Source organism: Clinocottus analis, unplaced genomic scaffold (assembly GCF_023055335.1).
Source record: "Clinocottus analis isolate CAN_PGR_092001 unplaced genomic scaffold, fCliAna1.0.p SCAF_16, whole genome shotgun sequence".
Classification (NCBI taxonomy): Eukaryota; Metazoa; Chordata; class Actinopteri; order Perciformes; family Cottidae; genus Clinocottus; species Clinocottus analis.
Genome location: NW_027175887.1, coordinates 5,244,436 through 5,269,639, shown reverse-complemented (window position 1 = coordinate 5,269,639; position 25,204 = coordinate 5,244,436). Strand labels below are relative to the sequence as shown.

The following is a 25,204-nucleotide window of genomic DNA, read 5'->3' as shown; positions in this document are numbered from 1 at the left end:
GTGTGTGTGTGTGTGTGTGTGTGTGTGTGTGTGTGTGTGTGTATTTGAAAGAACACGTAAAGTACAAGAAATAATGAGATATGCAGAAAAAATGAAAGAGGGAACATGAAAGGGCTGTAACGAAATGCTCGAGGTGATTTGTGATATTGTGACACAGTCATATCTGATCTACCCTTCAATTACAGTTTGATTTAAAGTCTGTCATGCTAGTGTTCGCTCACCATTGATGGAGAATGATTTAAAGTTTAGTTTCACACTTTAAAAATCTTTCATGCAAAATATCTGACAGCAAAAGTTAATATTTATAGCTATATAATGGTGGAAAGTAACTAAATGTCAAGTCCTGTAATACTCAATCAAAATTTAAACATGTGATCATTTTACATATTTAACAACAAAAGTAATCAGCTACTTCTACTTCTTCTACTTCTACATTGAAGCACTGATCCAAATAGCACAATAATCACATGCAGGGGGCATTCTGCTTACTAACACTACTTCATATTTACAAACTTCTATAGTGAATGAAACTGAATTTTTAATGCAGATTTACTTCTAATAAGCTCTAGCATTGCTGCTTTTACTTAATAAATGTCTCTATAATAATAATACTTTCTTTAGTTTTTAGTTTTTTAGCCTTCCTTCAATGCACAGAATTAAATAATAATAACTTCCTGCATGTGTGAATACTACTGCAATGATTTATTTTTTTAAAATCTTTAATAATGAGCACTATAGAGATGTGTTGCGTTACTACCATCCACTGTAATGAAGGACATGTGACGCTTTGTCAGTGTGGAGGGGGCGTGTGTCATGGGCGTGTCTTTCCGAGGAGTGTCTCCTCTCCGCCAATCACAATCTGAACGTGAGGTTTGGGGGCGTGGCCGCTCCGCCCACACTACCCTGTCCCAGCTGCAGCACGCTTTTGTTCAAGCTCACAAGTCAGACAGTCGGTCCCTCACAGAGGTGCGCGCTTTACGTTTCTCAAACGTATTTCTGAATCGCTGACATCAGCACCGTCGCTTTAGTCTGGCGCATTCAACTTCATGCATTTTTTAACCCACAGTGCCACTTTCGGAAACTACATTTGTTTTTGCTGTACTTTGGTCGTGTGAAGTTGTTTCACACAGGGACACACAGCAAAGGTGTCCTGGGTGGATTTTCCTTGAACCAGTTCTCTGTTGCTTTTGCTGGAGTATGACTGCTGTCATGTCCAGTCACTAGACTTGCTCTGCCAGAAAGGAGAGAGTACGCTTATGCTGCTCTTCATCCTCCTCGCTGGATATCTATGGAGAGGCTGTCCTGTGTGCTCTCACGCAGCTCTTGGAGTGACTTGCGGCCGAGCCAGCACGGTGAATGTTGAATTCACCGACCTGGATAGCAGAAGACGACACACTTAACTTAATTTGAATGCCTTTGCAAGGAGTTTGCTGGTTTCTGTGCTGCAGGCAGGGCTTCAGTTTGCTCGGACGAGACTATGGGGAGAAAGAGGAGGAAGAGTCTTTTGAATTGCGCAACAAGGAGGACTTGACTCCCAATGGACGGGTAAAAAAATCTCCACCTGCAGTAGACTACGACTGTGCATGAATGAATACTTTACTGACACACTTCAATGCATAATTGTATAGATTTTAAGTAAATTATGGCTTTAGAACTGCCATGTACAACTTGCACATTATACTTTGAACTTTTTCTCAAGTGGGCTCAACTTCAGGAGCATCATTTAAGTTGTGTACAAACGGATGTGGTTTCAGTTTTTTATATGAATGATAACTTTTGAATAGTAAAGATGCATTTGAACCCCAGGGTATCATAAGACATGCCAACTGATGTTTTATTGTTGCCAATATTTAGAAGTTACAAGCTACAGTGTCCACATGTTAGCTGTGCTAGGTTTGTTTGTGGTAGTTATACACTTGTTAAAATACTCGCCTTTATTACTGATGCAATAGAGACTGTGATGCTGCTGGTAAGCTTGACGTTTAGGTTTGCACAGTCTTAGAGGCTTGGGCAACATTGAGCAATCACACACGCACACACTCGCACACAAACTCTCGCACACACTGATGCAAGCTGTAAAAAACCCAGTGTGTTGAAGTGATCCTGTCTGTTTGGCCTCCGTCCGCTCAATTGCAAATAAGACTGCGGCCTTGTCTTCTCTGTAATGTTAGTCATCTGATCAGGCACAGAGAGTTCAGCATTGTCCACCCACTTGTGAGGGGGCATTGTTGCCTTGAATTGAGGTAGGCTCTATCTGTATGACCCAACGTACAGATCGTTATGTACAGTCTTATGTAAAAATCCACCATTTAAATATGTATTGGAGCTGTGTGCTTTTCCTCACATAACACTCACTCTGTATTTGCAGAATGTTGGCCTTTTAATTTGCATTATGTGTTACATGGTGTCATGGGCCTAGGTATTCGGCAGAGGAAAGTAATGGCGCCTAGAGTCATAACTTGCAAAGCCCGCTTATCTATTAACTGGCCATTTTTGCCAGCTTGCAACCAGAGCAGTACGATACCTCCAGAGATTTGCATGAAAACGTTGGGAACGAATACATTTTACACAGTTATTGCCTCAACATAAAACTAACCGTACCAGCAGTTGCCAGATAAGAGAAACATCTGTTGCTCGGGGGTATCCAGAGAGGTGATAGTGTGGAGCACCCTTCTTCTTGGCAAACATCCCTGCCTTGGTCGTAATGTACCATCTGCCTGGCAATTGGCAGTCAAAGGCAGCAAACTGCGCTCCAGGTTCCTGATCAATATGAGATCATAGTGACCTGTCTCAATGGAGACGCCTGATGGCCTGTTAAAGCGAGACAGATATCTCCCTTGATTGTAACTTTCCTACCCGATGCCGGATTCAAATTCCACTTTTGCTCCTTCTTGGTGGCTCGGTCTATTAACTTGTTGTGTTGTTTGGAGAAGAGTGTGGCTCTACGAGATTGTGACTTTGATTGAGAGATGGCTTCTGGTCTGCCTTTCGCTTCTCTCGAAGATGAGTCCTATATGTTGCATTTGAACTGTTCAAATTTCTGAAGTGGTTTGATTTTGACACAAGAACATGTCCTTAAACAAAGCTGGTTGGCAGTGCTTATGTGTGGCAGTGCACAACTGACTCATGTGACGCTCATAAGGCGTCTCTGTCTGTGGAGCTGCTCTGCCCCACTGTGGTGTTGCATCACTAATTACAGGGTTGCTTCTATAGATGTATTACTCGTAAATATTCCTGATTATGAAATTGACTTAAACTGCTATACACTAATAGTCTGCCTGTACTAATATGACATATTTCCCTTTTGATAAACTAATTATTAATTACTATTAATCCATCACAAGGCCTGTTCAGTTTTTCTGGTAACCAAAGTAAACTGCACTTTTGGATCCCAGAGTGTTCTTAAGTGTTTTTTGTAAGCGTCCTTAAGTTATTGATTATTGATTCTCGCTTACAGGTTATCAATCCACTTCCTCAAATCCTGTTTCCTCTTGATCTGTCACTGACTCATGCTGGGTGTTGTAATGATATGTCAATAGTTCACGCTTAGCCAATAATTGAAACCACAGCTGAACCATTCTCAGCAAAGCCAATATCATCAGCTGACCCACTCTTAAACGACGCAATTTGTTACACACCTCTCAGCCCCTGCCCTCAAAATGTACATAACCATGTGCAACTGTTTGGCTTTCCATGGTGGCAACGGAGGAGGTGGAGCGTAGGGTTGAAGATGGTCTACAATGTCCCAGGGAAAGCCCCTCAAGGCTACGTTCCACCGTTTAACCAGAGAGCTTCACTTCTGAAGCCACATTTTCAGAGATCAGGTCAGACCGCCCTGGGTGTATGTGTGTGTGTGTGTGTGTGTCTCTTTTGGGCTTTTGTAACATTAAAATACTCCATTTAGTAGAGAGCTCCAGCTCCTGCCAGCGTGGACCGCAGTAACCCACAGGTCTGGTGGAGTCTCCCTCACTGAAGACATCCAAAACCTTCACCACCATCTCCTGCGTCGTTTTCCTCCAAGCTGCCAGAGGATGCCACGATGCGTAGCATCCAAAGCGCCAAAGCCATAGAAGACACCCTGTTCTTTGCCAGGACTCTGTCCCACCAAGGCTGGAATCATGAGTCAGTGCTGACGTTTGTGTAGGCTTGGCCCTCGAGAGCGCGGGGCCATGTCAGAACCAATCCGCTGCATGTTTACAGTCCTCATTCAAAGAAACGGCTCTCCAACAGCTGCCCAAACAGTCAAACTGAGCTGAATGCTTCCAGTGTTGGGACAGCAAGGAACTAATTTTAGGACAGGACATCCGTCATTCTCTCTTCTTTCCATGTTTCCACTCAAACTTTATTCAGTTCTTATCCAACGTTAAGTCACGTTAACCGTAAACTACCACCACCTGAGCGCTGAGGCCTGCGCAGTTGTGAGTGTGGGCATGAGCTCCGCATCCTGCTTCTTGGAACAAATGGGCACAGTCCGGCCTTTTTGGAACGGGTCCTGTTAAACGTCGCTACTGCCCTCTGTCTTCAGAGGTGTCACGGTACGCTGGTTTATATTTGGTTTCCGTTGCGTCTCTGCCTCACCACCTCCAGGCCACACATCTGGTCTTCAGGCCGACACTGGCTAAGCCCAAGCATTTCCTCCTGGTTACTCAGCCTCCCAGGAGAGCTGAAGGGGGAGAGAGAGAGAGAGAGAGAGAGAGAGAGCGGGAGAGAGTCGATGAGGGTGGGGGGGAGCGAGAGCGGAAGTCGGCCACGGAACGAACACATCACGGCATCTTTCCCTCCATGCTCTGCTCTAGTCTGGAGTGATTCATCCCCTTCCCGGCCAAAGGGAAAGCTTTTGCCAGGGCTCTGCATCGCACGCTATCCTTGTTCCTCATCCCACAGCCCATTAACTCCATTGGAAAGCTATTTTTCTTTAAATCGGCACGTCTTGTGGGGACTTATTTAAAATATTCTAACTTGATTTCCTTGACCCATTAGTTTATTGATTGACTGATTAGTTTATATCATGGAATTACAACTTTGCAGTTGTTGACGTGATTAGTATTGTTGTGTTGTTTTCAGTCACGGCTGCCTGTGTGAATGTTCTTCTCTGAGGCTGTAGGCTTAGTAAAATAATTTATGGCGAGGGAGAGTTCCCATAAACAATCTATTCCATTCACAAGGCACTTTTTGACACTCTTAAGTTATTCTTGTCTGGTTTGAGTTAAACATTAGTGAAATTTCATTCCTTGCCTTTTATAACTATAACACAAACTCCATACTCGTCTTCAATTTGCAGTTCATGTTTTCTTTGATATTTCCGAGCAATCGGGAAAGGAGTAGACTTTGTTTGCAGGGCAGCGGCTATACTTAGGCTGGTTTGCCCAGTAGTAAAGTGTGGTGTGTGAACTGTAAGGGGCCCACAGCTGACCTGGATAGAGTTTCAGGTAGGCCAACACCCCTGAGTTGGACCGGGTTAGACACAGGAGCTGGCTCAAGGCTGTGGCTCACAGAGACAACAAGTCAGGACACACAGTGGTGGCCTGCACACCAGGGATTCTGTTCAAAATGCACACAGGCGAGCTCTGATGTCTGATGGGGTTTTCCAAGGTCAGGTCGGGAATCCAGGGGCCTGAGTGCCGTGAAAGGAAACATCCTTTCCGATCCTCTGCTCAACAGGGGAACCCATGAATGAAAAGTGAATTGTTCCAGCCATGAAATTAGATTTTTACGTGTCTGCCAGTGGCAGCCCCTGTAGTCAGTAGACGCGCTAAACCCAGTTTCCGAGCAAAACTGACGTCCAAGAAAGCGGGAATGTGATTTGATATGAGCAGCTGGCGCACTGTTGAGATCATTTATCTAACACTTACCTCGTAACAGGTTTTGAACTTGTGGCTGTGTTCATTGGCTAATCAGCATTAGTACGCCATAATTTGACCTCACAAAGTGCTGCTTTTCATCACGCTAAAGCCAACTTGTGACATTATAAACATGTGTATAGAAAAGATGAAGGCAACAGCTCCTGTTATGAGTGCAATCGTAAAGACTCTGGTTATTTTTAGGTTCACAACGCTCTCAGAGAAATGACTTAACTGAATAAAAAGCCTATTGGGGTTTGCTGGTTGGGGTGCACATAGCTATTACACAAATGGTTCCTCTGTTCCCCACTCCTATATTAAATGAGCCTGTTTTGAATGCCATAATTCTCCCCACCAGCTCACCCCTTGCAAGTGAAAGCCAAGCATTGCAGGAACAGAGCAGCTATGTGCTGAGACTGCCAAGAACGGCTGCACGCTCTACTGTAACATGGCCACTGAAGGCAAACTATTGAGGGATCCCTCCAACCTGTTGACTAGTTCCTCGCACAGACTGCTATTTGTATTGCATTCCCATCTATTTACCTATTCTCTCTCTTCTGTTGACAGAGTCCAGCTGAAGTGACTGTCTCTCAACCAACGCGCACAGCCAACGGAACCAACGGGTAAGGAGAAACAGAAACAGAATTTTTCTGAACTTGAATTTTAGGAAGTCATGGTTCCTTATTCTGTTGGTATACTTCCTCTGAGTGCTGGGGAGTTCTGTATCAGCCGACAGGCACATGCGTGAGGCCAATCACTTGATTTTTGACTTCATCTGCAGTGTGTGTTTTCTCTCACGGGGCTCTCCTCATGTGTCGAGTCATGCTATATGTGCCTCACCACAAGTCCACCCCTATATGCTCAATACAGACTCGCATGTATATTGACAGTCATTTGAGCTCGCTGTGGTACTGGCAGGGGTACCTTTGATTGCTTATGGATTCTGCCGCTGTCAGTTTTCTCTCATTAACCTCTTGACTGTTTGATTTGCTACGTTTGGGGCTACATCAGATATGAGTTCGGGGCCACGTTGGCCAATCTTCAAACTAGAATAGTGTGATCAATTATAGGTTAAATCGATATATCCAATGGCTTGGTCAGTTAAAATACTGTATGCTCAAACTGCTCGTTACAAGGAACCACTATGCGTCTCATGAATAATGAAATTCAAATAGTCATGTGGTTGACAAGTGAAGGCTAGTGCCAATGAAAAGGAGTGATTCATGGAAGGCTAGATCCAGACTATTAGTGCAGGGCTGTGATCTCAGACAGTGATGTAGCCAGGCTCTGCTCCACTCTGTTGCTGGCATCATGCCCATATCATCCCCCCTTCCCCACTTCCCTCATCTGCAATCTCTCCTGTACATCTGCCGATTCACAGGCAGTGAGTCACAAAGCTCGACTTGTGGGACTATCGCAGACACCACATATGGATAGACGAGGGCCTGCAACAATACTCAGCAGGAGAAGAGCTGCATGAGGACGTGCGTAGGGGAGCTAAAGGTGTGACATTTTGTGGCAGTCCTACAGGAGTAGCTGTCTCTCCATCGTGAAGGGAAAGAAGGAAGGGAAGAAGGGAAGCAGGCTTACTGGACAGGGTGACTCAGTCCTACCTTAGCACCGCTCCTAGAAGAGGTGTGGCTCGGATGTGTGTCACTTCTACATTGTAGTGGAGGTGGCCCCGGGCCACATGGCCTAATTAACTACTGGTTTTGAAGGAGTGTGTTAAAAGCCTGGCTGTAATTATCACACTGAGTGCCGAGATTAAAGAGCGTAGTGCGTGGTCATGACCTGACCAATGACTGGTCACGCCCAGAAGTTCAACTGTATTGAGGGAAAGCCAAGCCGGGCTCTGATAAGTCTGGCATTGTGACATTGCAAATGGTCCCGTATCGTTTCATCTTCAGTCTCATGTCACAGACAAGGCAGCTCTGGTTCTCTTTAATGTTTAATTCAATAGCTTAATAAAATAATCTCAACTATTAGTTTAAATAAAGGCCCAGATGTGATGGTGATGAATCGGAGGGATTTATGTTTGTCAGACTAGACTGAGGTTAATATGGTAATGCTTGGATAATTCATGGTGCTGCCAGCGTGATGTGGTTAGGGAGGTGCGAGGCCGGCCTCTGTTCATAATGAGTGGTGGGTACAGAGTCAGGCAGATGTGAGTGTGAGCCATTTCAGGGCTCACCCAGAATACTTATAAGGGAGAATCACCAATGTATTTTGTAGACCGTATGCTCAAATTGGGTCACGTTCAATTTTGAACAGACCATATGTTGTCTGTGTTATGCCTTTTTGAGGCTTCGAGCAGGATTTATAGTACACAAACACAGCTGCAGGGCACATGCACAGTCAACTCTATTGACTATCTACTGTATGTGGCACAGGGTACATGTTCAGGAACAAGGGGGAAGTTACACATTTATTGAGAGATTTGTATTTTACGAGATGTACTTTTATCATTGTGATGACTGCCATTGGACTTTATTAGCTTCAACAGATTGGACGGGGCTGTAATAAGTAACACGACCTGGTTATGCAGGTAGCCATTCTGACATCGGTGAGTCAAGGAAATAAGCCAAATTAAATGATTATCCAGCAACAGCCAGAGATACCGGTAAATGTTCTTTCTTTTTTTGTCAGAACATTTGAATTATTGATTTTTGATGGGTCGTAAAAGAGAACAAATATAAGATTTTTATAAGCTGACCCACCCAGACACAGATCTGGAGTGCCGGGAAACCCAGTTTTCAAATGATAATATGAGTTTGGCCGATGCCAGGAGTCCTGTGTAATAGATATGTTGTGTTTGCTCTGACCTCTCGCAGTCGCAGGCAGCTTCCTGAGGGTGAGGGTGATGGACATTTCTCTTCAGGCGGGCCACTCGTGGTCCCTCCTGTCTGTCTCTCAGCCAGCACAAAGTGCCAAGCAGCTTGCTCCCTCCTGCTGTGCTCACATTCAACTCTGTCTTACATCATCACACTTTTTTCATCCCCGCTTTCCTGACTCTGAGTAGTTCCTTCTCTTAGCTGGGGCAAAGAACAGAGTACAAACTGTACCAAAAGGAATGTAGACACTTGAGAACTTCTCTAATCTCCCTTTCTCACCATTTGCGCCGTCCTCTTTCACATTAGCCCCCCTTCTGCTTTGACAGCTTGACACAGTCTCTTTTTTTTTTGGTGTTGCTGCAATTCCTAAAAGAGACCAATGTTTCAGAATACATTTCATGTGTGTAAATTGACGTGAGTGTGAGCACGCATGAACCATGTGGATATTTGCATTGAAAAAGCTTAGAAGTGGGGCCCTAGTAATTGCCTGTCTGTCCGTCTGTCAACATCCAACCATCACACACTGGCCATGTTTACAACATTAGCAAGTCTAAGAAGGTTGAATTCACTAAGTCACACCATCAGAGTGACTTCAAACTAAGAAGTCACTTACTCTCCATCATGAAATGTCTTGCTGATCAACGCTCACGCTCCTTCAGTCACAAACTCAGACTTCCTGTCACAGACACCCCCTCCTTTTTCAAAACATTGCTTTTTTTCCCTCTCCCCTCTGCCTAGTCCAGAGTTTCTTGGCAGTGGTCTTGAGTAAACAGCGTATTTTTAGCTGGGAGGTCATATAGGCCCAGTCTTAATCACCACATTCCCATTTTCCCACCAGCGTCAGCCAGAGGCCCATTGAATGTGGAGGAGGAGATCAAGACTTTAGAGAAATGGACTTCTGCAAAGAGGAACTGGTTATTTAGCGTTACAGTCTGACCCAATGTATTTTAATGAAGGTCGTCTCAGATTATTTAGCCTTTGTTCTTTTTTTGTTTCTCGGATGTCGAATAAACTGTGTAATTGATATATGAGGGCTCATCAATTCCTGGTGAGGTTTGAGTTGATTTGTTTTAATGCCTTCTAAACATGTTGCATCCATCACATACATCTTAAAGTAGTTCAGTGACACATCGAGGGTCACTGTTGCAACTTGTGCATGTTCTTCTGGTTACAAAGACCCGCTTTGTGTGCCTGAACATGTCTCCACTGCGGTCATGCAAGCCCGAGAGCAAGGACACAACTTTTCTGACTTTAATTAGCGTCTCGGCATTTTGATTAGACCCCGAACTGAAATCAATTACTCATCGCTCCAGCAGCCACCACCAGACAGGCACTCGCAAACTAATCAACTCATTGTGCCGCTCACACTTGGTGGATTTAAGTGTGTCACCGTCATTGTCACCACAACGGGCAGCAGACAATATGCTTATCAGCTGTGGTGACCTTATTACAACATGTACAGGAGGTCCATGTGCTGTTGGTTTGTGTCAATCTTCAGCTTAATTAATGCTGCATTCACGCAAAATTATAAAGATGGGAAGAACAGGAGAACCTCCCGTTATTCAGACTCGTGCATTTACATATGGTTAGCCCATTGTGAGCATTAGCTGCCTTTTGTGCCGTTACACATTCTTAAACAAGTATAATGAATACACTTATTATTTATCCTTTTGCAACGATTCATTGATTAATCGTACAATATTAAAAAAAACACTATTGCCACTATTTTGAGAAACTGATTTATTCCATTTGTTTTTAAGCAAAAATGCCTAGCTTTTGCTGGTTCCACCTTTTTTAAATGTGAAGTTTCGGTGCTTTAAACTGAATATCTTTGGGCATTGGACTCCAAAACAAAGCTAGGGGAAATCCAAGCTGGCATATTTCACTATTATCTGACATTTAAAAGAGTTGCAAGAGAGTAGCAGCCCTAGGTGAATCACTTGTGTTGGTGTTGTTGTAGCTGCTTGCTGTGAAGGCTGAGCCTCTATTTTGCCAAAGGATTGTTTTCAGTAAAATAGTTCTTTACACCAAGAGGGAGATATTATTGATGTCAGATATTCCCAATATCTCAGATCTGTGATTTACGTATAGGCTGGTGCGAACTGCAATTATAGCATAAGCGAGGAAACCCACTGATTCCTGAGATATTTTTGATGATTGAAGATTCTGTTTTCAACAACAACTGCATGTATTACTCACTCATTCCCGGTGGAAGACATATCAGGGTCAAGGCCGACATGATGAACAAGAAGTAGCAAAAATCTTTACTGCAATAATAAAAAGCTCGGGACTGTGTGGGCGTGTACGCACCGTGCTTGACTGACGTCTCTCCTATTCTACTGTTGATTCTGTCACACCTGTTAGGGCGGGACAATGTACACCTAATCACTCTTTCAAGTACCCATGGGATTTGGTGACTTCATGTAATTCCCAGTAGTTCTGCCGTGTAATGCAAGTCAGTTTTCTTTGGCATATCGATATCAATTGACAATTTGCACCTACTCCCACCATGCAGCATGCGTGACAATGAGTAATTAGGTTTGCACAAGAGAAAAAAAGGAACCTATTTTTCTAAAATGATATGTACAACGGGAGTCCAGCAATACCTGAAGCTACTGCGTATAACACTGGGCCTCAGTGTGTGTCCTTTAAATAGTTGTATTGTGTTGCTCTCGCTTCCTTTTTTTTCCAACAAGTACCGTGTTTGTCTTTTGTCCCCTCCACATTGTTTTTGTGTTGTTTAGATACAAAAGACATGCAATTTTGTATGTGTGAAATCGAGAAAGTAAGGCACAAACAAACCAGTAGTGATGACATTGAGTGATTATTGATGATAACTCTTCAGCCACATATCACACAACTTGCTTCACAGCATTCAGTCTCTCACTTCTGTACAGCAGCTCGAGGATGTTTACGCTCACACAACTGCACAGGCTGTAAATATATGCTTCAGATGTGTTATAGAGTCAGTTTTGTGTGGTTTTACTTTGGGGAAATATTCCTTTCTTCTTTTCCGACTCTTCTTTTTACTGCTCCTCTGTCTCTCTCTGAGAGAGCCCTATTCTCCGTGCAGTTTAATCCCCATGTCAAATTGTTTCCTGCACTCCACAGGAAGTTGCCCACGAAAGGCCCCACCGTCACAGCCTTTGCTGGGGCTTCTGGGAATGTGGGGGCGGTAGCATGGGGGCTGAGTGGAGTTGGAGGGCTGCTGGACAGCTGTGGAGATCTAAAGCCCCCACATCAACATTAGGCTGGTTTTGAGCACAATGATCAATCTGGCTCTGCTAAGGCAGCATTATATTGAAGGTCAGGCTAGTTTGTGCTGCTAAAGGTCAAACGCTGTATTTTAATCCCTCCTCCTTCTCTACGTGGCCTAAAAGCAGCAGTGAAGTAGTATAGAAGTATTTAGGGTTGAAGATGGGGGCAGGCTCGTTAAGGCCCTGTTGAGCAGAATGGCAAAATGCCTCTAACTCGTAGAAATCTGCACACGTGAGAGCCAAATTCAATTTTGAACTCCAAGAAAATTCCCCCAGGATGTATAACCCTGTGTACCACATGATCTCTTCAATAAACTGACTGTACATTTAAAAAGTCACCTCTTTATTTGCTGCAAGACTGCTGGTTTACAAGTTTTGAAATTAAGAAAGCCTAATTTGGGATATTGGGCTACGCTTTTATTGCTCTTGACATTTTGGATGCACGCCCATCCCAGACAATAGCAATAATCCAAGGAATATAAACACCTGCACAGCAGGCTATATTCTCCAGTCAAGGCTTAGTTTTTCTTTAGATCTAATTCCTCTCTCATATGGGCCAAACTTAGATTTTCTCCGCCTGTGTGTCTCCGTTATGTAGCGGGGTTTTTTAATAACCTCAAATAAGAGACGTCGCCACATATCTGTTTATTTTAATGTCTATTAGTGGGTTCTGTTGATGCAGGGACTGTCGGAGGTCCCCATAGGCTGCTGCTGCTGCTGCAGGCGAGCCGGCTCAGTTAAACAGCCTGACTGAGTATAATGTGACGCTGTGAACCAGTTCACTTTCACATGCAGATGAATGGCCCACAATATAGAGTTTCACCGTGTCTGAACATTAGCCTGAATTAGAAGTTGATGCCAATCAGTTAGAATCTTCAACAGCAAGTACATTTCATAAATTGTATGCGTTCAAGCATAATGGGCACTGTGGCATGTCAAAGAGGTCAATGTGATACACCATAGTATGGACAGGATCAGGTCGGCGCACTCAAAGTCAAAAGGAAATGGACCTCTGCAGTCATGTAAGCTGAGTCAAAAAAGATAAGGCTATATTTGGACTCATTGATTATTGCTGGCTTCCGTGAGGAGGAACCTTCTGGAATTATCCGATCAATAAGGACATGAATCAGCTGGCGAAGCAGTAGGTAACAGGAGGCCAAATACCCCTACGAGGAAGGCCTTGATTCATTTCCTAAGCAATGATCCCAGCAGGAGGACAGGAAGGAAGGAAGGAAGGAAGGAGGGGTTTGTCACTTGTACCTCACATGCTAATTAGACCCAGGAAATGGAGAAAATAAATGAGCAATTGGATAAATAAATGAGTCGAGATAAAACCGACAAAAACTTTACGTGGTCCTTGCCCTGAGATAACAAAGTCTGAATTAGTCCACAACCTTGCCTGACCAGATGTCGAAGCATCATGTTTATGGAGGTAGCTGCAGATGTGTCTGTGAGGCACTAAAAGGAGAAAGAAAGGACAGCGGTTCAACAGATTTACAGATGTTTTCAGATGTTTCTGGTTTTAACTATCCAAGGCTGTGACCTCTTGAACCGTCTGCCTTCCTCTGACCGGTGAGAGCTGGCTGGCCGCGAGTCAGGCCGGCGTCGCTCTGTCACGTTTATTTTCAGCCGCTCGCTCTGCGTGGCGGCCAAAGTGATAAAAGAGAGACGAGCTGTCCACGGTGGCGTGGCATGTATCAGTGTGTGTTTGTGTGCTCGCGCGCTGCATGCGAGAGAGGGAAAGTGGGAGAACGCTGGAGGACAGATATTCATGGCACTTCTTCCAGTCCCCCCTGTGTAACCCCCACCTCAGCGTATCTGAGGGGCTTGTAGTTGGCACTGTGTCACATATAGGGAGGGGGGTTCACAGCCAACTGTGTGTCTCTGGGCCAATTAGCTATCCAATAGGAGGGAGTAGTCAGGGGAAGACTCGAGTTGAGAGGGAAGCAGAGTTATTTACATTCTCTTATTGCTCCTCCACACAGGCACACGGTCTCAGACGTGTCTGAAGAGATGAAGAGTCTGATCATCGAGAAGAATAAGATGGGCCTGGAGGAAGAGCCTGAACTGCTCGTCAAAGGTGAGTCACATGACACCACCGTTACTCTGGTCTTCCGTCGCCTGAACGCATCTACCTGCCATGTTGAGTTGTGGGGAGCATTGTCATGCAGCTGAAAACATGACTCACTCAGTCGACAGACTTTGTTTCTGAGATGCTAAACATTCAGCGGTTCCAGCTTCTTAAATGACTTTTTATTTAAATTTTATACAATTTTAGAAATGCAAATTGAATATCTTTGCATTTTGGACTGTTAGTGAGACAACCTACAATTTGAGGACATCAGCTTGGACTCCTTTAAGCATTTTACAATACATTACATAATCCATTACGTCATTCCATTTTTCTTTCTACACTTTGCAGACTAAACATGTAATACTACTACTTTTTCCCTGAGTTAATAAATGAGGGCCTGCAGGTCCCGGCTGTATACATTAATTAAAGTATAGATTTCATTACCCTAATAATCTCCTAATAAGTACTGTTATTGCTACATGCTGGGCTGTCGCCTTGAAGTCGGCTCCTATCTGACCACATGTGGCACAGCTGCTGCCTCTCTCCCCTCGTCCCACTGGGTCTTCATGAAATAATTGCTACTGGCATCTGGAGCGCCATCTTGGGTGTCTGGTGCTTTTGAGGAATGATCTCATAGGATATTTCTGTGTGAATTTATTTTCTTTTTACTTGGCCTGCTTCTGAAAGGCAGCAATAAAATGCCAGCACTTGGATAAATTACGTCCTGTTTGGAATGGCGTTAGTCAGATTGCTTAATTCTGACGGCAGTTACTATGGGCCCCTGGCTATTGCCCCTCCCTGACTGCTGGCCCCTCTCTGCCCCCCTCTCGCTGTTGGAAGAGAAGAGTTTCCCTCCAAAACAGTGGGCAGATACTTTCCTTGGGCCATTGATTACACTGTCACTTGGGATTTCTCCTTCAGCTGACTACGCTATCACAGCCACCGTAACATCTCGGGGCGTTAGATAATCCCTCTTTTGTTTCCCAGCAGGACATCCTGAGGCTACATGAGGGTTAATATGCCCCCACTATGTAATGTAGGCTGCAAACATTGCAGATATAGACCAATGATGGGAGGATGAATTGTGAAAGCCATGGCGCGCTTACAGAAAAAGATGTTAAGAAGACGGGGGGGTTATTGCCATATCCTTGATGGTTGACAGTTGTAATGAGCTGCTCGTTATATGATGCAGAGATTCTCATGCTCTGTTGGATCCAAAAGGGGAAGCCAAGCAGAGTTTCTTGTCCAAAACATTTGAGTTCAGATCCAATTTATAATTCATAATATGCACAAGGAAAATGTTGAATTCCAAATTAAAATTTGTCAGGAGCCAACAACATTAGCAGACCTAATAATCTTTTGTTGTCACCACTAGTGATGTAAAACAAAGTGTAGACTTTAACAGGACAAGGTAAAGAATTAGACTTTCTGTCTGATTTTAAACTGTATCTACAAAACTAAAAACTGCCTGAATTAAAACGCCAGCATGCATATGCCTGCAACTTTGTGCATGATCAAACTTTAGCATTAAACTTTGAAGTGAAGTGACTTTTTTTTGTTGCAATATTTCATTAAAATATCATATCAAAATTAATGGAACAAACATTCTGTACTAAATACTGACGAGCGTGACAGGAGGTTTGCTGTAAAGAGATGGAAATGCACAGAGAGAGATTGTTTGCACAATCTGTGTTTTTGCGGGGGCAGGGCATCTGGGGTCAGGGGTCACAAATGAAACAAATTAAATGTGAGCCGTGGCCCTCAGGGGAGACATTAGCAGGCCACAGAGATGAGATCCAGATGGGAGACCATGGGAGAGGTGTACAGGGGACTGTGCTCCTCTCTCTCTCTCTTCCTGTCTCTCTCCTTTTTTGCCTTTCCTTATCGTATTGTTTAAAGTTCCCGAGAAGAGCAGCGTCTGTCGGACGTCCCATGTCTGTGACAGAGGCGTCACGGTAGCGGGCATGCCCTTCTCTCCATGTCTCTCGCCCAGTCAGCTTGTCTGCCTCCCCCATCGCACATTCAATCTGTCAGCAAGCTCAGCCCAACTTACCTCATGGTTTTTATTTATCCGTTTCACGGTGGGTTTTGATGCTTTGCCCCTCTGATGTGGTGTTAAATGCCCCCAGGGGTTTTGCTTTAGGCTATATTGGGTGGGTTTAAACTTTCCACTTGCATCATATAGACACATTCTTAAACAGGAAACATGGCCTGAGAGGCTGAGCCTTCGGCCCCCTCCTCTCTCTTCATTTTTTATTTTGGAGTAGCAGTGGGGCGGTGGAGGATTTGCACGGCCTGGGAAAACCTATTTGAGGCGAGGACGAAAACAGGGAGAGAAGAGAAAAGAAAAGGGGGAGATGAAAGTACACGAGAAGTAAGTGAGAGCAGAGGGAAGAAAGGAGCAGACAAAGTGAGCGCTGTCTGACAGGTGGCGCGCAGCTTGCCAGCCACAGAGGAAGCTGCGATGCTGGCGCGGCGTCCTTGTCGTTTTCACAGATAGGAAGCTGAAGGTACATTGCCTCATTGTTTCTTTAAAACCCACGGCCATATCAACACACATGCAGCCCACTGCCGGTGTGTTGCGGTGCCCGGCCTCTGCAGATAGTCCCGCCGTGCCTAGAAGGGATCCAGGTGACCTGCTAGTGCCGTCCTCCCCCATAGCCCTCTGGATGAACTGTGACCCCTACAGGACTCTTCAACGCTCCTCCGTATGGTTTCTCTCCGGAAGCCATCCGGACAGAGCTCTTTCAAACTAGTTTATTCATTTGTTCTGAGATTAAATATTTATTATGAACTAGGCATGTCTGCTTCTCTCTCTCTCTCTCTCTCTCTCTCTCTCTCTCTCTCTCTCTCTCTCTCTCTCTCTCTCTCATTTTCTCACTTTGTCAACCTCTAAAGTGGTAATTATGTTGGCTGCATGCAGGCTTTAATGCCTCTACCATTAGCTGGCTGTATTTTTATCCCCTAGTATTTACCCCAACAAGGCACTCTCATCCAGACTGCTGCAAACCTTATGGACAATTACATGCCTTGGGGATTATTCTTAGTGAAGACATGGTGTGGCAGCACTGGTTTAGTAGCTCCGCGACTAGCCCACCTACCACCCAGCCCTTTCAAGGGAAATGCTTGTCCTGGTGTGTAGTTAATGTGTACATGAGCCTTTGTCTGAAGGCATAGTAGAGGGCGTGCCAGAGGTATGGGTTAAAGGTGCTATATTTGAAATCCAGATTTGCTATCGAAGCAAACAGCTATTTGCTCAGTGAAGATATAGTAATGTATACCTGAGCAGAGATCCCTGTGTGTGTGTTGTAATTCAAGTTTTTCTGTGCTTTGTCTGTATGTAGCCGGTCCAGGTGTGTGTACGTGTGTGTGTCCGTCCCACCGGATAGCTAAAAGCCATCGCTCTACACTGCACTCATTTTGCGGTTACAGCTGATAACGCCGTCCCAACCCCCTGACTTGTTGCAGAAGTGTAATGCCCACTATCCGGTTGCCGCTCAGGTTGACCCCGGTGGCTCTGTCAGCATTGTCGTGGTTCGTTATGTTGAGAGCCGCGTGGCGGTAACACCCACAGTCTTAAATGTGCTCTGTATTTGGATTTCAGCACCTTTTTTTTTAAGAGGAATTAAAATGCATTTTCTTTACAACTTACTTGATGCACCAAGACGTAAAGCAGGTGGAAATAAATGCAATAAATTACTATAAGTTTGGCTTTATTTTGTTAAATATACTACGGGTGTAAAGTATATTTCTCACAGTAACGTTTGGAAAAAGTCTTTGTCATTAATACCACAACTAGGGTTTCTGCGTGAGCATTGATCCATTTCAGTCTATACCCAGTGACGCATATCCTGCCAGCAAGTTGATTAATCTTCCAGTTATTTTCTTGATTAGATGTTTTCTCTACAAAAGATTATAAAACCGTGAAAACCAATACCAAAGTCGGATGTCTGAAGTGTCTAAATGCCTCGTATTTTACAGTACAGGACGTACAGATATTTGGTTCACCATCATCGACGGCAAGAATTTGAAACCGCCAAGAGCCTCTGTGTTATTCCATGTTTGAAGTCGGCTTGTCACATGATACACGTGTGTATCTTATTTAAAGGGTGGCTGTTGCGCGAGGTGCGAGGAAACTGGATCAAGCAGCGTCGGTACTGGTTCGCACTGAGCCAGGACTCCCTCGACTACTACAGCGGGCCAGAGAAAGGAGCCCGAAGACTGGGAACGCTGGTCCTCACCAGCCTGTGTTCTGTCATCTGGCCAGACAAGCAGACGTACAAGGAAACAGGTGAGGAGCACTCAGACGGCTGACTCGCGCTCATGCATACCGCAGACTCTGTAGATTCCAGTAGGCCCCTCTGTGGTAATTCCCTATGCGTTGTATCAGAGACATTTTGTTTGTATTGTATGTAAGTGACTTCATGTGGCGTGAGTGCTGTAATTCTGAGCAAGTGTGGGAAGCCCCAGCTGTGTCTGGTCCAAGATGTGGCTCAAGGTCGGTCTAGAAACCTCACATCTTGGTAATCAACGGGGCCTTCCCCCTTCCCTTTCTGGGATGAAAGAAATAAAGGACATGTAGAGAATATAGAGGAAAAGTATATTCTCTAGAGGAAGAGACACAGGGATGAGTCAAACATGATCGGCCTGCCCATCAATGGAGAGCATTATGTCCTGTTGATTTCCCCAAACCGCTTAAAATGTTTAAACCATTGTATAAACCGAAACCCAAACTTAGTTTTAACTAACTGATATGCCAGGGGACTTTTCTGGACAGAAATGCACTATCAATAGTGGCTTTGTCACGAGCACTGTTGGATGTTTCACTACGGAATGATTTTATGTTCCTCCTAAATCACGGAGAAGGCTGCATGAAGCATTTACTTCCTCTGTGTATTTTCAGGTTCTTACCATAAAATATTAGTTCCCCTTCAGGGTTACATCTCGAGCATTATTGAAACTTTACAGCGGACTTAATGTCAGGGAACCGAACAGGTTCAAAGTTGCAGCGGCAACATCACCACGTCATAATCTGAGTTGTAAAACCTCTTAATTTGGGGTTTGTACTTCAACAAGAACCTAGACAAAGACGCACGCGGGGCCACGTCACGTAGCAGGAAAGGCCGATAACAGCCGTGGGCCTGCAGACCCGGCCAGGCTGCCAACAGTACATCTAATACTTCCTCTGCACGGGGAGGAAGTGCGCCTTTTTTCCCTTTTTTTTGTGCACGAGGAGTACCGCTCAGGGGTTGAACACCTGCATTCGAGCTCATCGATGGCATATCTGATGTTGTTTGGCGATGTCATGGCCTGACGTTTCTCTCAGGCTGACATTTGAGTTTTAATGAAACCGAAAGAGGAAGTTGGGAAAAGGGATTCACACCCGATGTGCGGGGTGTCCCATGGAGAGACCAGTTCACTGTTCTCTTCTCTGTTCACATCAACACTTCAGATGAAGTGCAGGTTGAATTTCAAGTGGCAATCATATCAAACGCTCTGTTTGTGTGCGTGTGTGTGCGTGTGTGTGTGTGTGTGCCTTTCTCCCAGGCCACTGGAGCATCACGGTTTACGGGCGTAAGCACTGCTACAGGCTGTACACCAAGCACTTCAACGAGGCAGTGCACTGGGCGTGTGCCATCCAGAAAATCATTGATACCAAAGCGCCAGTGGAAACACCAACACAGCTCCTGATTCGAGACATCGAGGTGAGCAACACACACACACACACACACACACACACACACACACACACACACACACACACACACACACACACACACACAGTTGCTGTTGCTCCCCCCTCCGTCCGGTTACCATGGAAACCACACGGCCTCATTAGCCCCGGAGTCCAAAGTTTCCTCTGCTCGCCTTTCTCTTTTTGAATGATCTCATCCTATTTCCACCAAACCAGGACAGGACGTAATAACAGACCTGAAGCAGGGAGGTCATTTCGAGATAAAGTTAGTTCCAGTTGTTGGGCGCTCCGAAATGTTTGACGAGGGGGATTTGAGAGGATGCTTTTTTGCTTTTACCTTCTCGCATGCGAGGAGAGTGAAGTGTATTTATAACGCACGGCCATATTTTTAGACCAGCGGTTGCTAGAGAACACAGCACGCTGGAATCTCATTGAGCAGACGGATGACTCGACCTGCAGCCTCTGGGGAGGAGAGAGGGGCAGTTCAGGCAGAGGAGGTGGAGGAGGGCTTGGCGTGAAGCAGAAGGGCCGGATAAGCAGTCCTTCGCCGGGCCTCCTGTCTCGGTAATCTCCCAACGAGAGTCTCTAATCTCAAAGAAAGTGGTTAATCTGCTTGCCTCAGTCTGCCCCCCTGTCTGCTTTGCCAGAAAGGGCCAACTTTGTCCTTTGGAGGAGGCTTTTAAAGTGCACCCCATTCATTGCTTTGCTTGTCCCACCTGAAGTCTCTTCATTGGTCTTCCTCTCTCACGTTGTCGCTCAGGCCGTTGCTTTCTTACTCCCTCACCTTTACATGCAGGTGAGAAGCTGCCACAAAGGCACACTTTCTCAAACAGGCGGCGTATTTCCCCTCTCGAGGAGCGAGATTAGAACTGTTGCAGCCAACATCAAAGAGAGAGGGAACAGGAGAGGCTTTGTGTGAACAGGACTGCCCTCTTATCTTTTCAAATGTAGATTCATGTTCCAACCACTGACACAAGGGAGAGCAAGGACTGCAGTGTTAGCTTTGGACGTCCAGCCAGAGACCATGTGTGAAAGAGAGAGAAGAGGAGAAGATCTGAAGGACAGATTAGATGAGTGAACCGATGGTCGTGAATCTGACGTCACATTTCAAAGACAAAGGACAAACACAGTGTAACATTATAAACCTACCTACACTGTCCGTTGTCCGTATCCATCACAGTTGACACACAATACATGAGAATTATTCACTCATGTTGAGAGTTGGATGAGAAGGCTGACTCGTATATATCTACATGCTATGTATGAAGCTATGCTAGCTGTTTTCCTATTTCCAGGCCTTGTGCTATAGTGTTAAGCTAACGTTGCCAGCTGCTGGCTGTAGCTTCATCTACCGTGCAGACTTGAGAGTGGCATCAATCCCCTCATCATTGCATATTTTCAAAAATAAAGGAGAAGACATAACGGACTAAGAGATTTGGGCTTAACCATGTGCGTACAGTGTATGCATTTAATCTGTTGTGCTGTATCCCTGCTACACAAGATCAACAGGGCAGCGTCTCATTCCCACATTGCAAACAGACAAGTCCGTCACTATTGTGCACCAACCACTTCAGAAGAATGTGTCAACTTTACCCCACTAAGGAGGAGGAAGGGGAGAGAGCAGGCTTGTCTTGAAGCCAGAGAGAAAGGCTGGCTGGTTTGAGGGTGTGCAGAGACAGAGGAGAGCCAGAGCAGTGGCGACGTTACTAATGAGCAACAGGTGCTAGAGGGCAGTAGCATGGAAGCCATCTGTACCGCTGAAAGGCATCTCTCCACATAGGCAGCCTCACACGCACACAAACACACACACGCACACTAAACTCATTGACACCAGCAGATAAAATATAACGTGTCGGTCGTGCGAGTGCGGTCTGCCGGGTCATCACTTGACCCTCGTGCTGCTTTGAAAGTTGCCAGAGCTAAATTGTGACCCTGGTCGAATCGACCCCAGTCACCCCGGACAGACAAACACACATACTCAATCACCCGCTCACTGACTTGTTTCCGACTTGGCTGCAAGCACATTGAGTGCAGATGAAAGTTTGCGCTTTACTGTGTCTATTGATGTCATCGTCACGTTTTTTTTTTTTTTTTTTTTTTTTTTCCACTCTTAGGAGAATAAGTTCAACCCCGAGGTAGTGGAGCACATCTACCAGCACAACCCCATCTTGAAGTACACCCAGGGCCCCCTGTACGCCCCTCTGCTGCCCTTCCCTTACGGCAGCCTGGAGCACACATGTAAGTAGTTAACGTTGTCCCATCCCATGTTATCCAGGCTAGCATGACTGACGTTGCACTAGTGTTGTAAAAAATATTGATACGTATCAGCACTGAATATTTGCAACGGTTACAAAACAAAAATGTCAGCGTAACGATAGACGGGTTCCACCTGCGTTTTATGCTTTCCGACTGTGTGTGTCTGTGTGCGTGTGTCACCTTCCTGTTATTCAACTTCTCGTAAAAACGTCAAATTTAATGGCTTCAATGTTGAGTCCATTTTTCCCCATGGTGTCGAACACAGAAACAGATATCAAGATTTTTGAAGTTATTGTATCGACGTTAGAAATTCCAGTATCGTTGCACGTAAAAATGCTAATAATGAGAAACATAGATTTACTTGAAGCAGTTGTCAGACTAAAGACAGAAACGGACCACTAAAGCCTGCATGTATATGCAGTTAGCAACCCTTTTCTGGAACTGAGCTTCCTTAAGTGTATTCACTGCTTTCAGCACAATGTAATGCAGGACCTTTCTTGGCTCGTCTGTGTCAGTAAAACAAGTGCAAACAGGGCCCCCACAGAACAAAAAGATTTAAAAAGCGCATATTATGTAATACGATATTGTATTATGTGATAAATTATGGTATTATAGTTAAAACGTCTGCTGCGACTTAATGTTAACAACATACGTCAGTATCACACTGATACCCCGAGGCAGTCAGTGACAATGTTGCTCCTCTTCCTCTTCTCTCCAGACCACAGTGACAAAGGCTACGGCTCGGTGCGCGAAGAGGCCGTGAAGCTCTTCAACTGCCTGCAGCAGCTGGAGTCGGCACGGGAGCCGGTTCCCATCATCCAGGGCGTGCTGCAGACCTGCCTGGACCTGCGGCCCCTCCGCGACGAGGTCTACTGCCAGCTCGTGAAGCAGACCAGCTACACCCCGGCCCCGTACACTGCCGCACACCTCCGCTACTGGCAGCTCCTCACCTGCATGAGCTGCACCTTCCTGCCCGGGCAGACTGTGCTCAAGTACCTGCGATTCCACCTCAAGAGGTGAGATACTAAAGGGATCCTCGATTGTTGAGGAGGCAATACAGTTGACATGCATGTGTGTCAGTTTTGCGATCAATAACTGGCCACAGCTTAAGTCTGATGTGTTTTAAGATAAAGTTTTAGGTTGGAGTTTTAGGTTTAATATCACCCCCTACTTGTAATTAAAAATGGAAACCGTTCTTGTTTTTCTGGCTCAGATGTATCCAAATGGGAGAAATGACTTGTTGAAGACAGGTGAAAAAACACAACAGTGAATCCAGTTTTAAGTAATGGAAACCACAGTTGTAATGTTGCAGTGTTTAGTTTTTTACATGAATGAAAATAATGTTTGCATGATCGTGATCCAAATCAGGTTGTAGCCACAAGATGCAATCCCAGTTCCTTAAGTACGGTGCATCAGCCCGGGACTCAGTTGTCGGTTATAACAGGTTGAATGCTGGGTGAACCAGTAGTGTGTAGTAGCAGAGAAAGCGCGGGGTCTAGACAGTGGACAAGCAGCAGGCGCCAGCACCGCAGACCACCAGTTTAGATATAGTAGCGTGATATGCCTTCACATTGTTAGCGTGTTCGCCAGACAGATCCAGTGTTTTAGGGCTGGATTTACAGGTCTGAATTAGCCTCTCTGTCAAGCATGCTAATCTAAGTTATCAACAGTGCTAATCTCCCGCTGCAAACCTTCTGTCTCACGCCATACCATCAAACCACGACAATTTTCTATCTATATGTCTGTAATGGGTATCCCCCTTTAGCTAATGTAACCGTTGCATGCGACGGCGATTCATAATGACGCCGTGGAACTCGCTGCCCGTGTGTTTGGATGCGTATTGCCGTCGTTCTCACGCACTCTCTCACTCTCTGGATCTGTGTGAGGCTGCAGCTGGGCAGCACTAAGACTGGAGCTGGGAAGTGAGCCCAGAAACCCTCCTCCGCTGCCCGAGACCCCTGAGAAAACCCCCCGGGGAATGTCCGCTGTCAGAGAGAACAGGCCAGCAGAAAGAAAGCAGAGGACGGGGGCAAGAAAGGAAGAGGGGCAAAGACAGGAGAGTATAGGAAGGATCACGCAGACCCAGTGGAACATTCCTAATTATGTTTCAGCAGGGCAAATCCCACCCTGTGGCCATATAGTTATGAGCGAGCGAGACGTTGGAGGGAATGAGAGGGCCTCTCTCTATGTCTGGCAGAAAGTTTGGGGCCCTCCTGCTTCCCTCTCCCTGTCCTGTGCATTGTTTTTTTTAGACGATCGTCGTATGATTGTTTCCTTCCTATTTCCACTTTGTTTACACGGGACTGAGCTCAGTACTCCATCAAGGAGTGTTTCACACCTTTCACGCTGTGCAAAGTGTGTGACACTTCAGGCTGCAGTCGGAGTGTGTTGTGTCCCCTCTTTTTAAAACACTCACCTACTCCTGGACACTCTACCGGGAGGAAGTGGCAGGTCACTCCGGTTCACAGGAGCGGAAACACCTTTTCCTGTTCCGTGCGCTCCCCAAAGTCCAACATGTTTTCTTTCCCGTTTTCCTTTTTCTTTGAAGGATCGACGGATGTTGAGCCTTTTATGTCCCTAAGAGCTGAAGTGAGAACATTTGCCATACCTCGGCCCATTGACTTTCGAGCACTGCCAGCGCAAAGAAAATAAAGAAGTCGGTTGAATCAAAAGGATGACGTAAAGGCCATAATCATAGCATAACACTTCACTGACTTTGAATCGCTGTTAACATTTCGAGCATTAACAAGTTCTCCCTTTTTAAGTATTAAATGTCATTTTTGCTGGCAAAAATTCTAGGACGTCTAAATGTGCTCACACACAACGTGTATCCACCCGTCTCACTCCCACACTTTCTCGCAGGATCCAGAGCCAGAGTCCTGAGTCTGAAATGGAGAACTATGCGTCTTTCATCAGCGAGGCTTTGGAGAAGACCAAGTGTCGGGAGTGTGTGCCATCCTGGGAGGAGATCCAGATGCTGATGAGCCGACAGGAGATGCTGTGCACCGTGCACTATCCTGGCCCGTTGTCCTGCCAGCTCAACATCAGCTCGCACACTACAGCCAATGAGGTCTGGCCACATTTCACTGCATTCTACTTTCTAGCACAACTTTCTCAATCTCTCAGCTTCCCACACGTTCCCGTTTAAAACTGTTTTGCGCGACCTGCCGTCGAGCGACATTACAGAAATCGTATCTCTTTCTTAAAATGTAACCGTTTGTGTGTGCATCCGTCTTCTCAACGCACTTCCT

At 45.4% G+C, this 25,204-nt stretch overlaps 1 protein-coding gene across 1 annotated transcript in view; it reads left to right on the top strand.

Annotated features, from left to right (window-relative positions):
• Positions 1 to 957: 957 nt before the first annotated feature.
• The window catches only part of plekhh3 (pleckstrin homology, MyTH4 and FERM domain containing H3), a 29,917-nt gene continuing 5,670 nt past the window's right edge, over positions 958 to 25,204 (top strand). The window contains exons 1-8 of the mRNA XM_068577832.1: positions 958 to 1,545; positions 6,408 to 6,463; positions 13,914 to 14,008; positions 18,111 to 18,293; positions 19,550 to 19,707; positions 21,812 to 21,935; positions 22,672 to 22,969; positions 24,816 to 25,023. Coding sequence (XP_068433933.1) covers positions 1,411 to 1,545; positions 6,408 to 6,463; positions 13,914 to 14,008; positions 18,111 to 18,293; positions 19,550 to 19,707; positions 21,812 to 21,935; positions 22,672 to 22,969; positions 24,816 to 25,023 — 1,257 coding nt within the window. The 5' untranslated portion in view covers positions 958 to 1,410. The remainder of the gene's footprint in view (positions 1,546 to 6,407; positions 6,464 to 13,913; positions 14,009 to 18,110; positions 18,294 to 19,549; positions 19,708 to 21,811; positions 21,936 to 22,671; positions 22,970 to 24,815; positions 25,024 to 25,204) is intronic.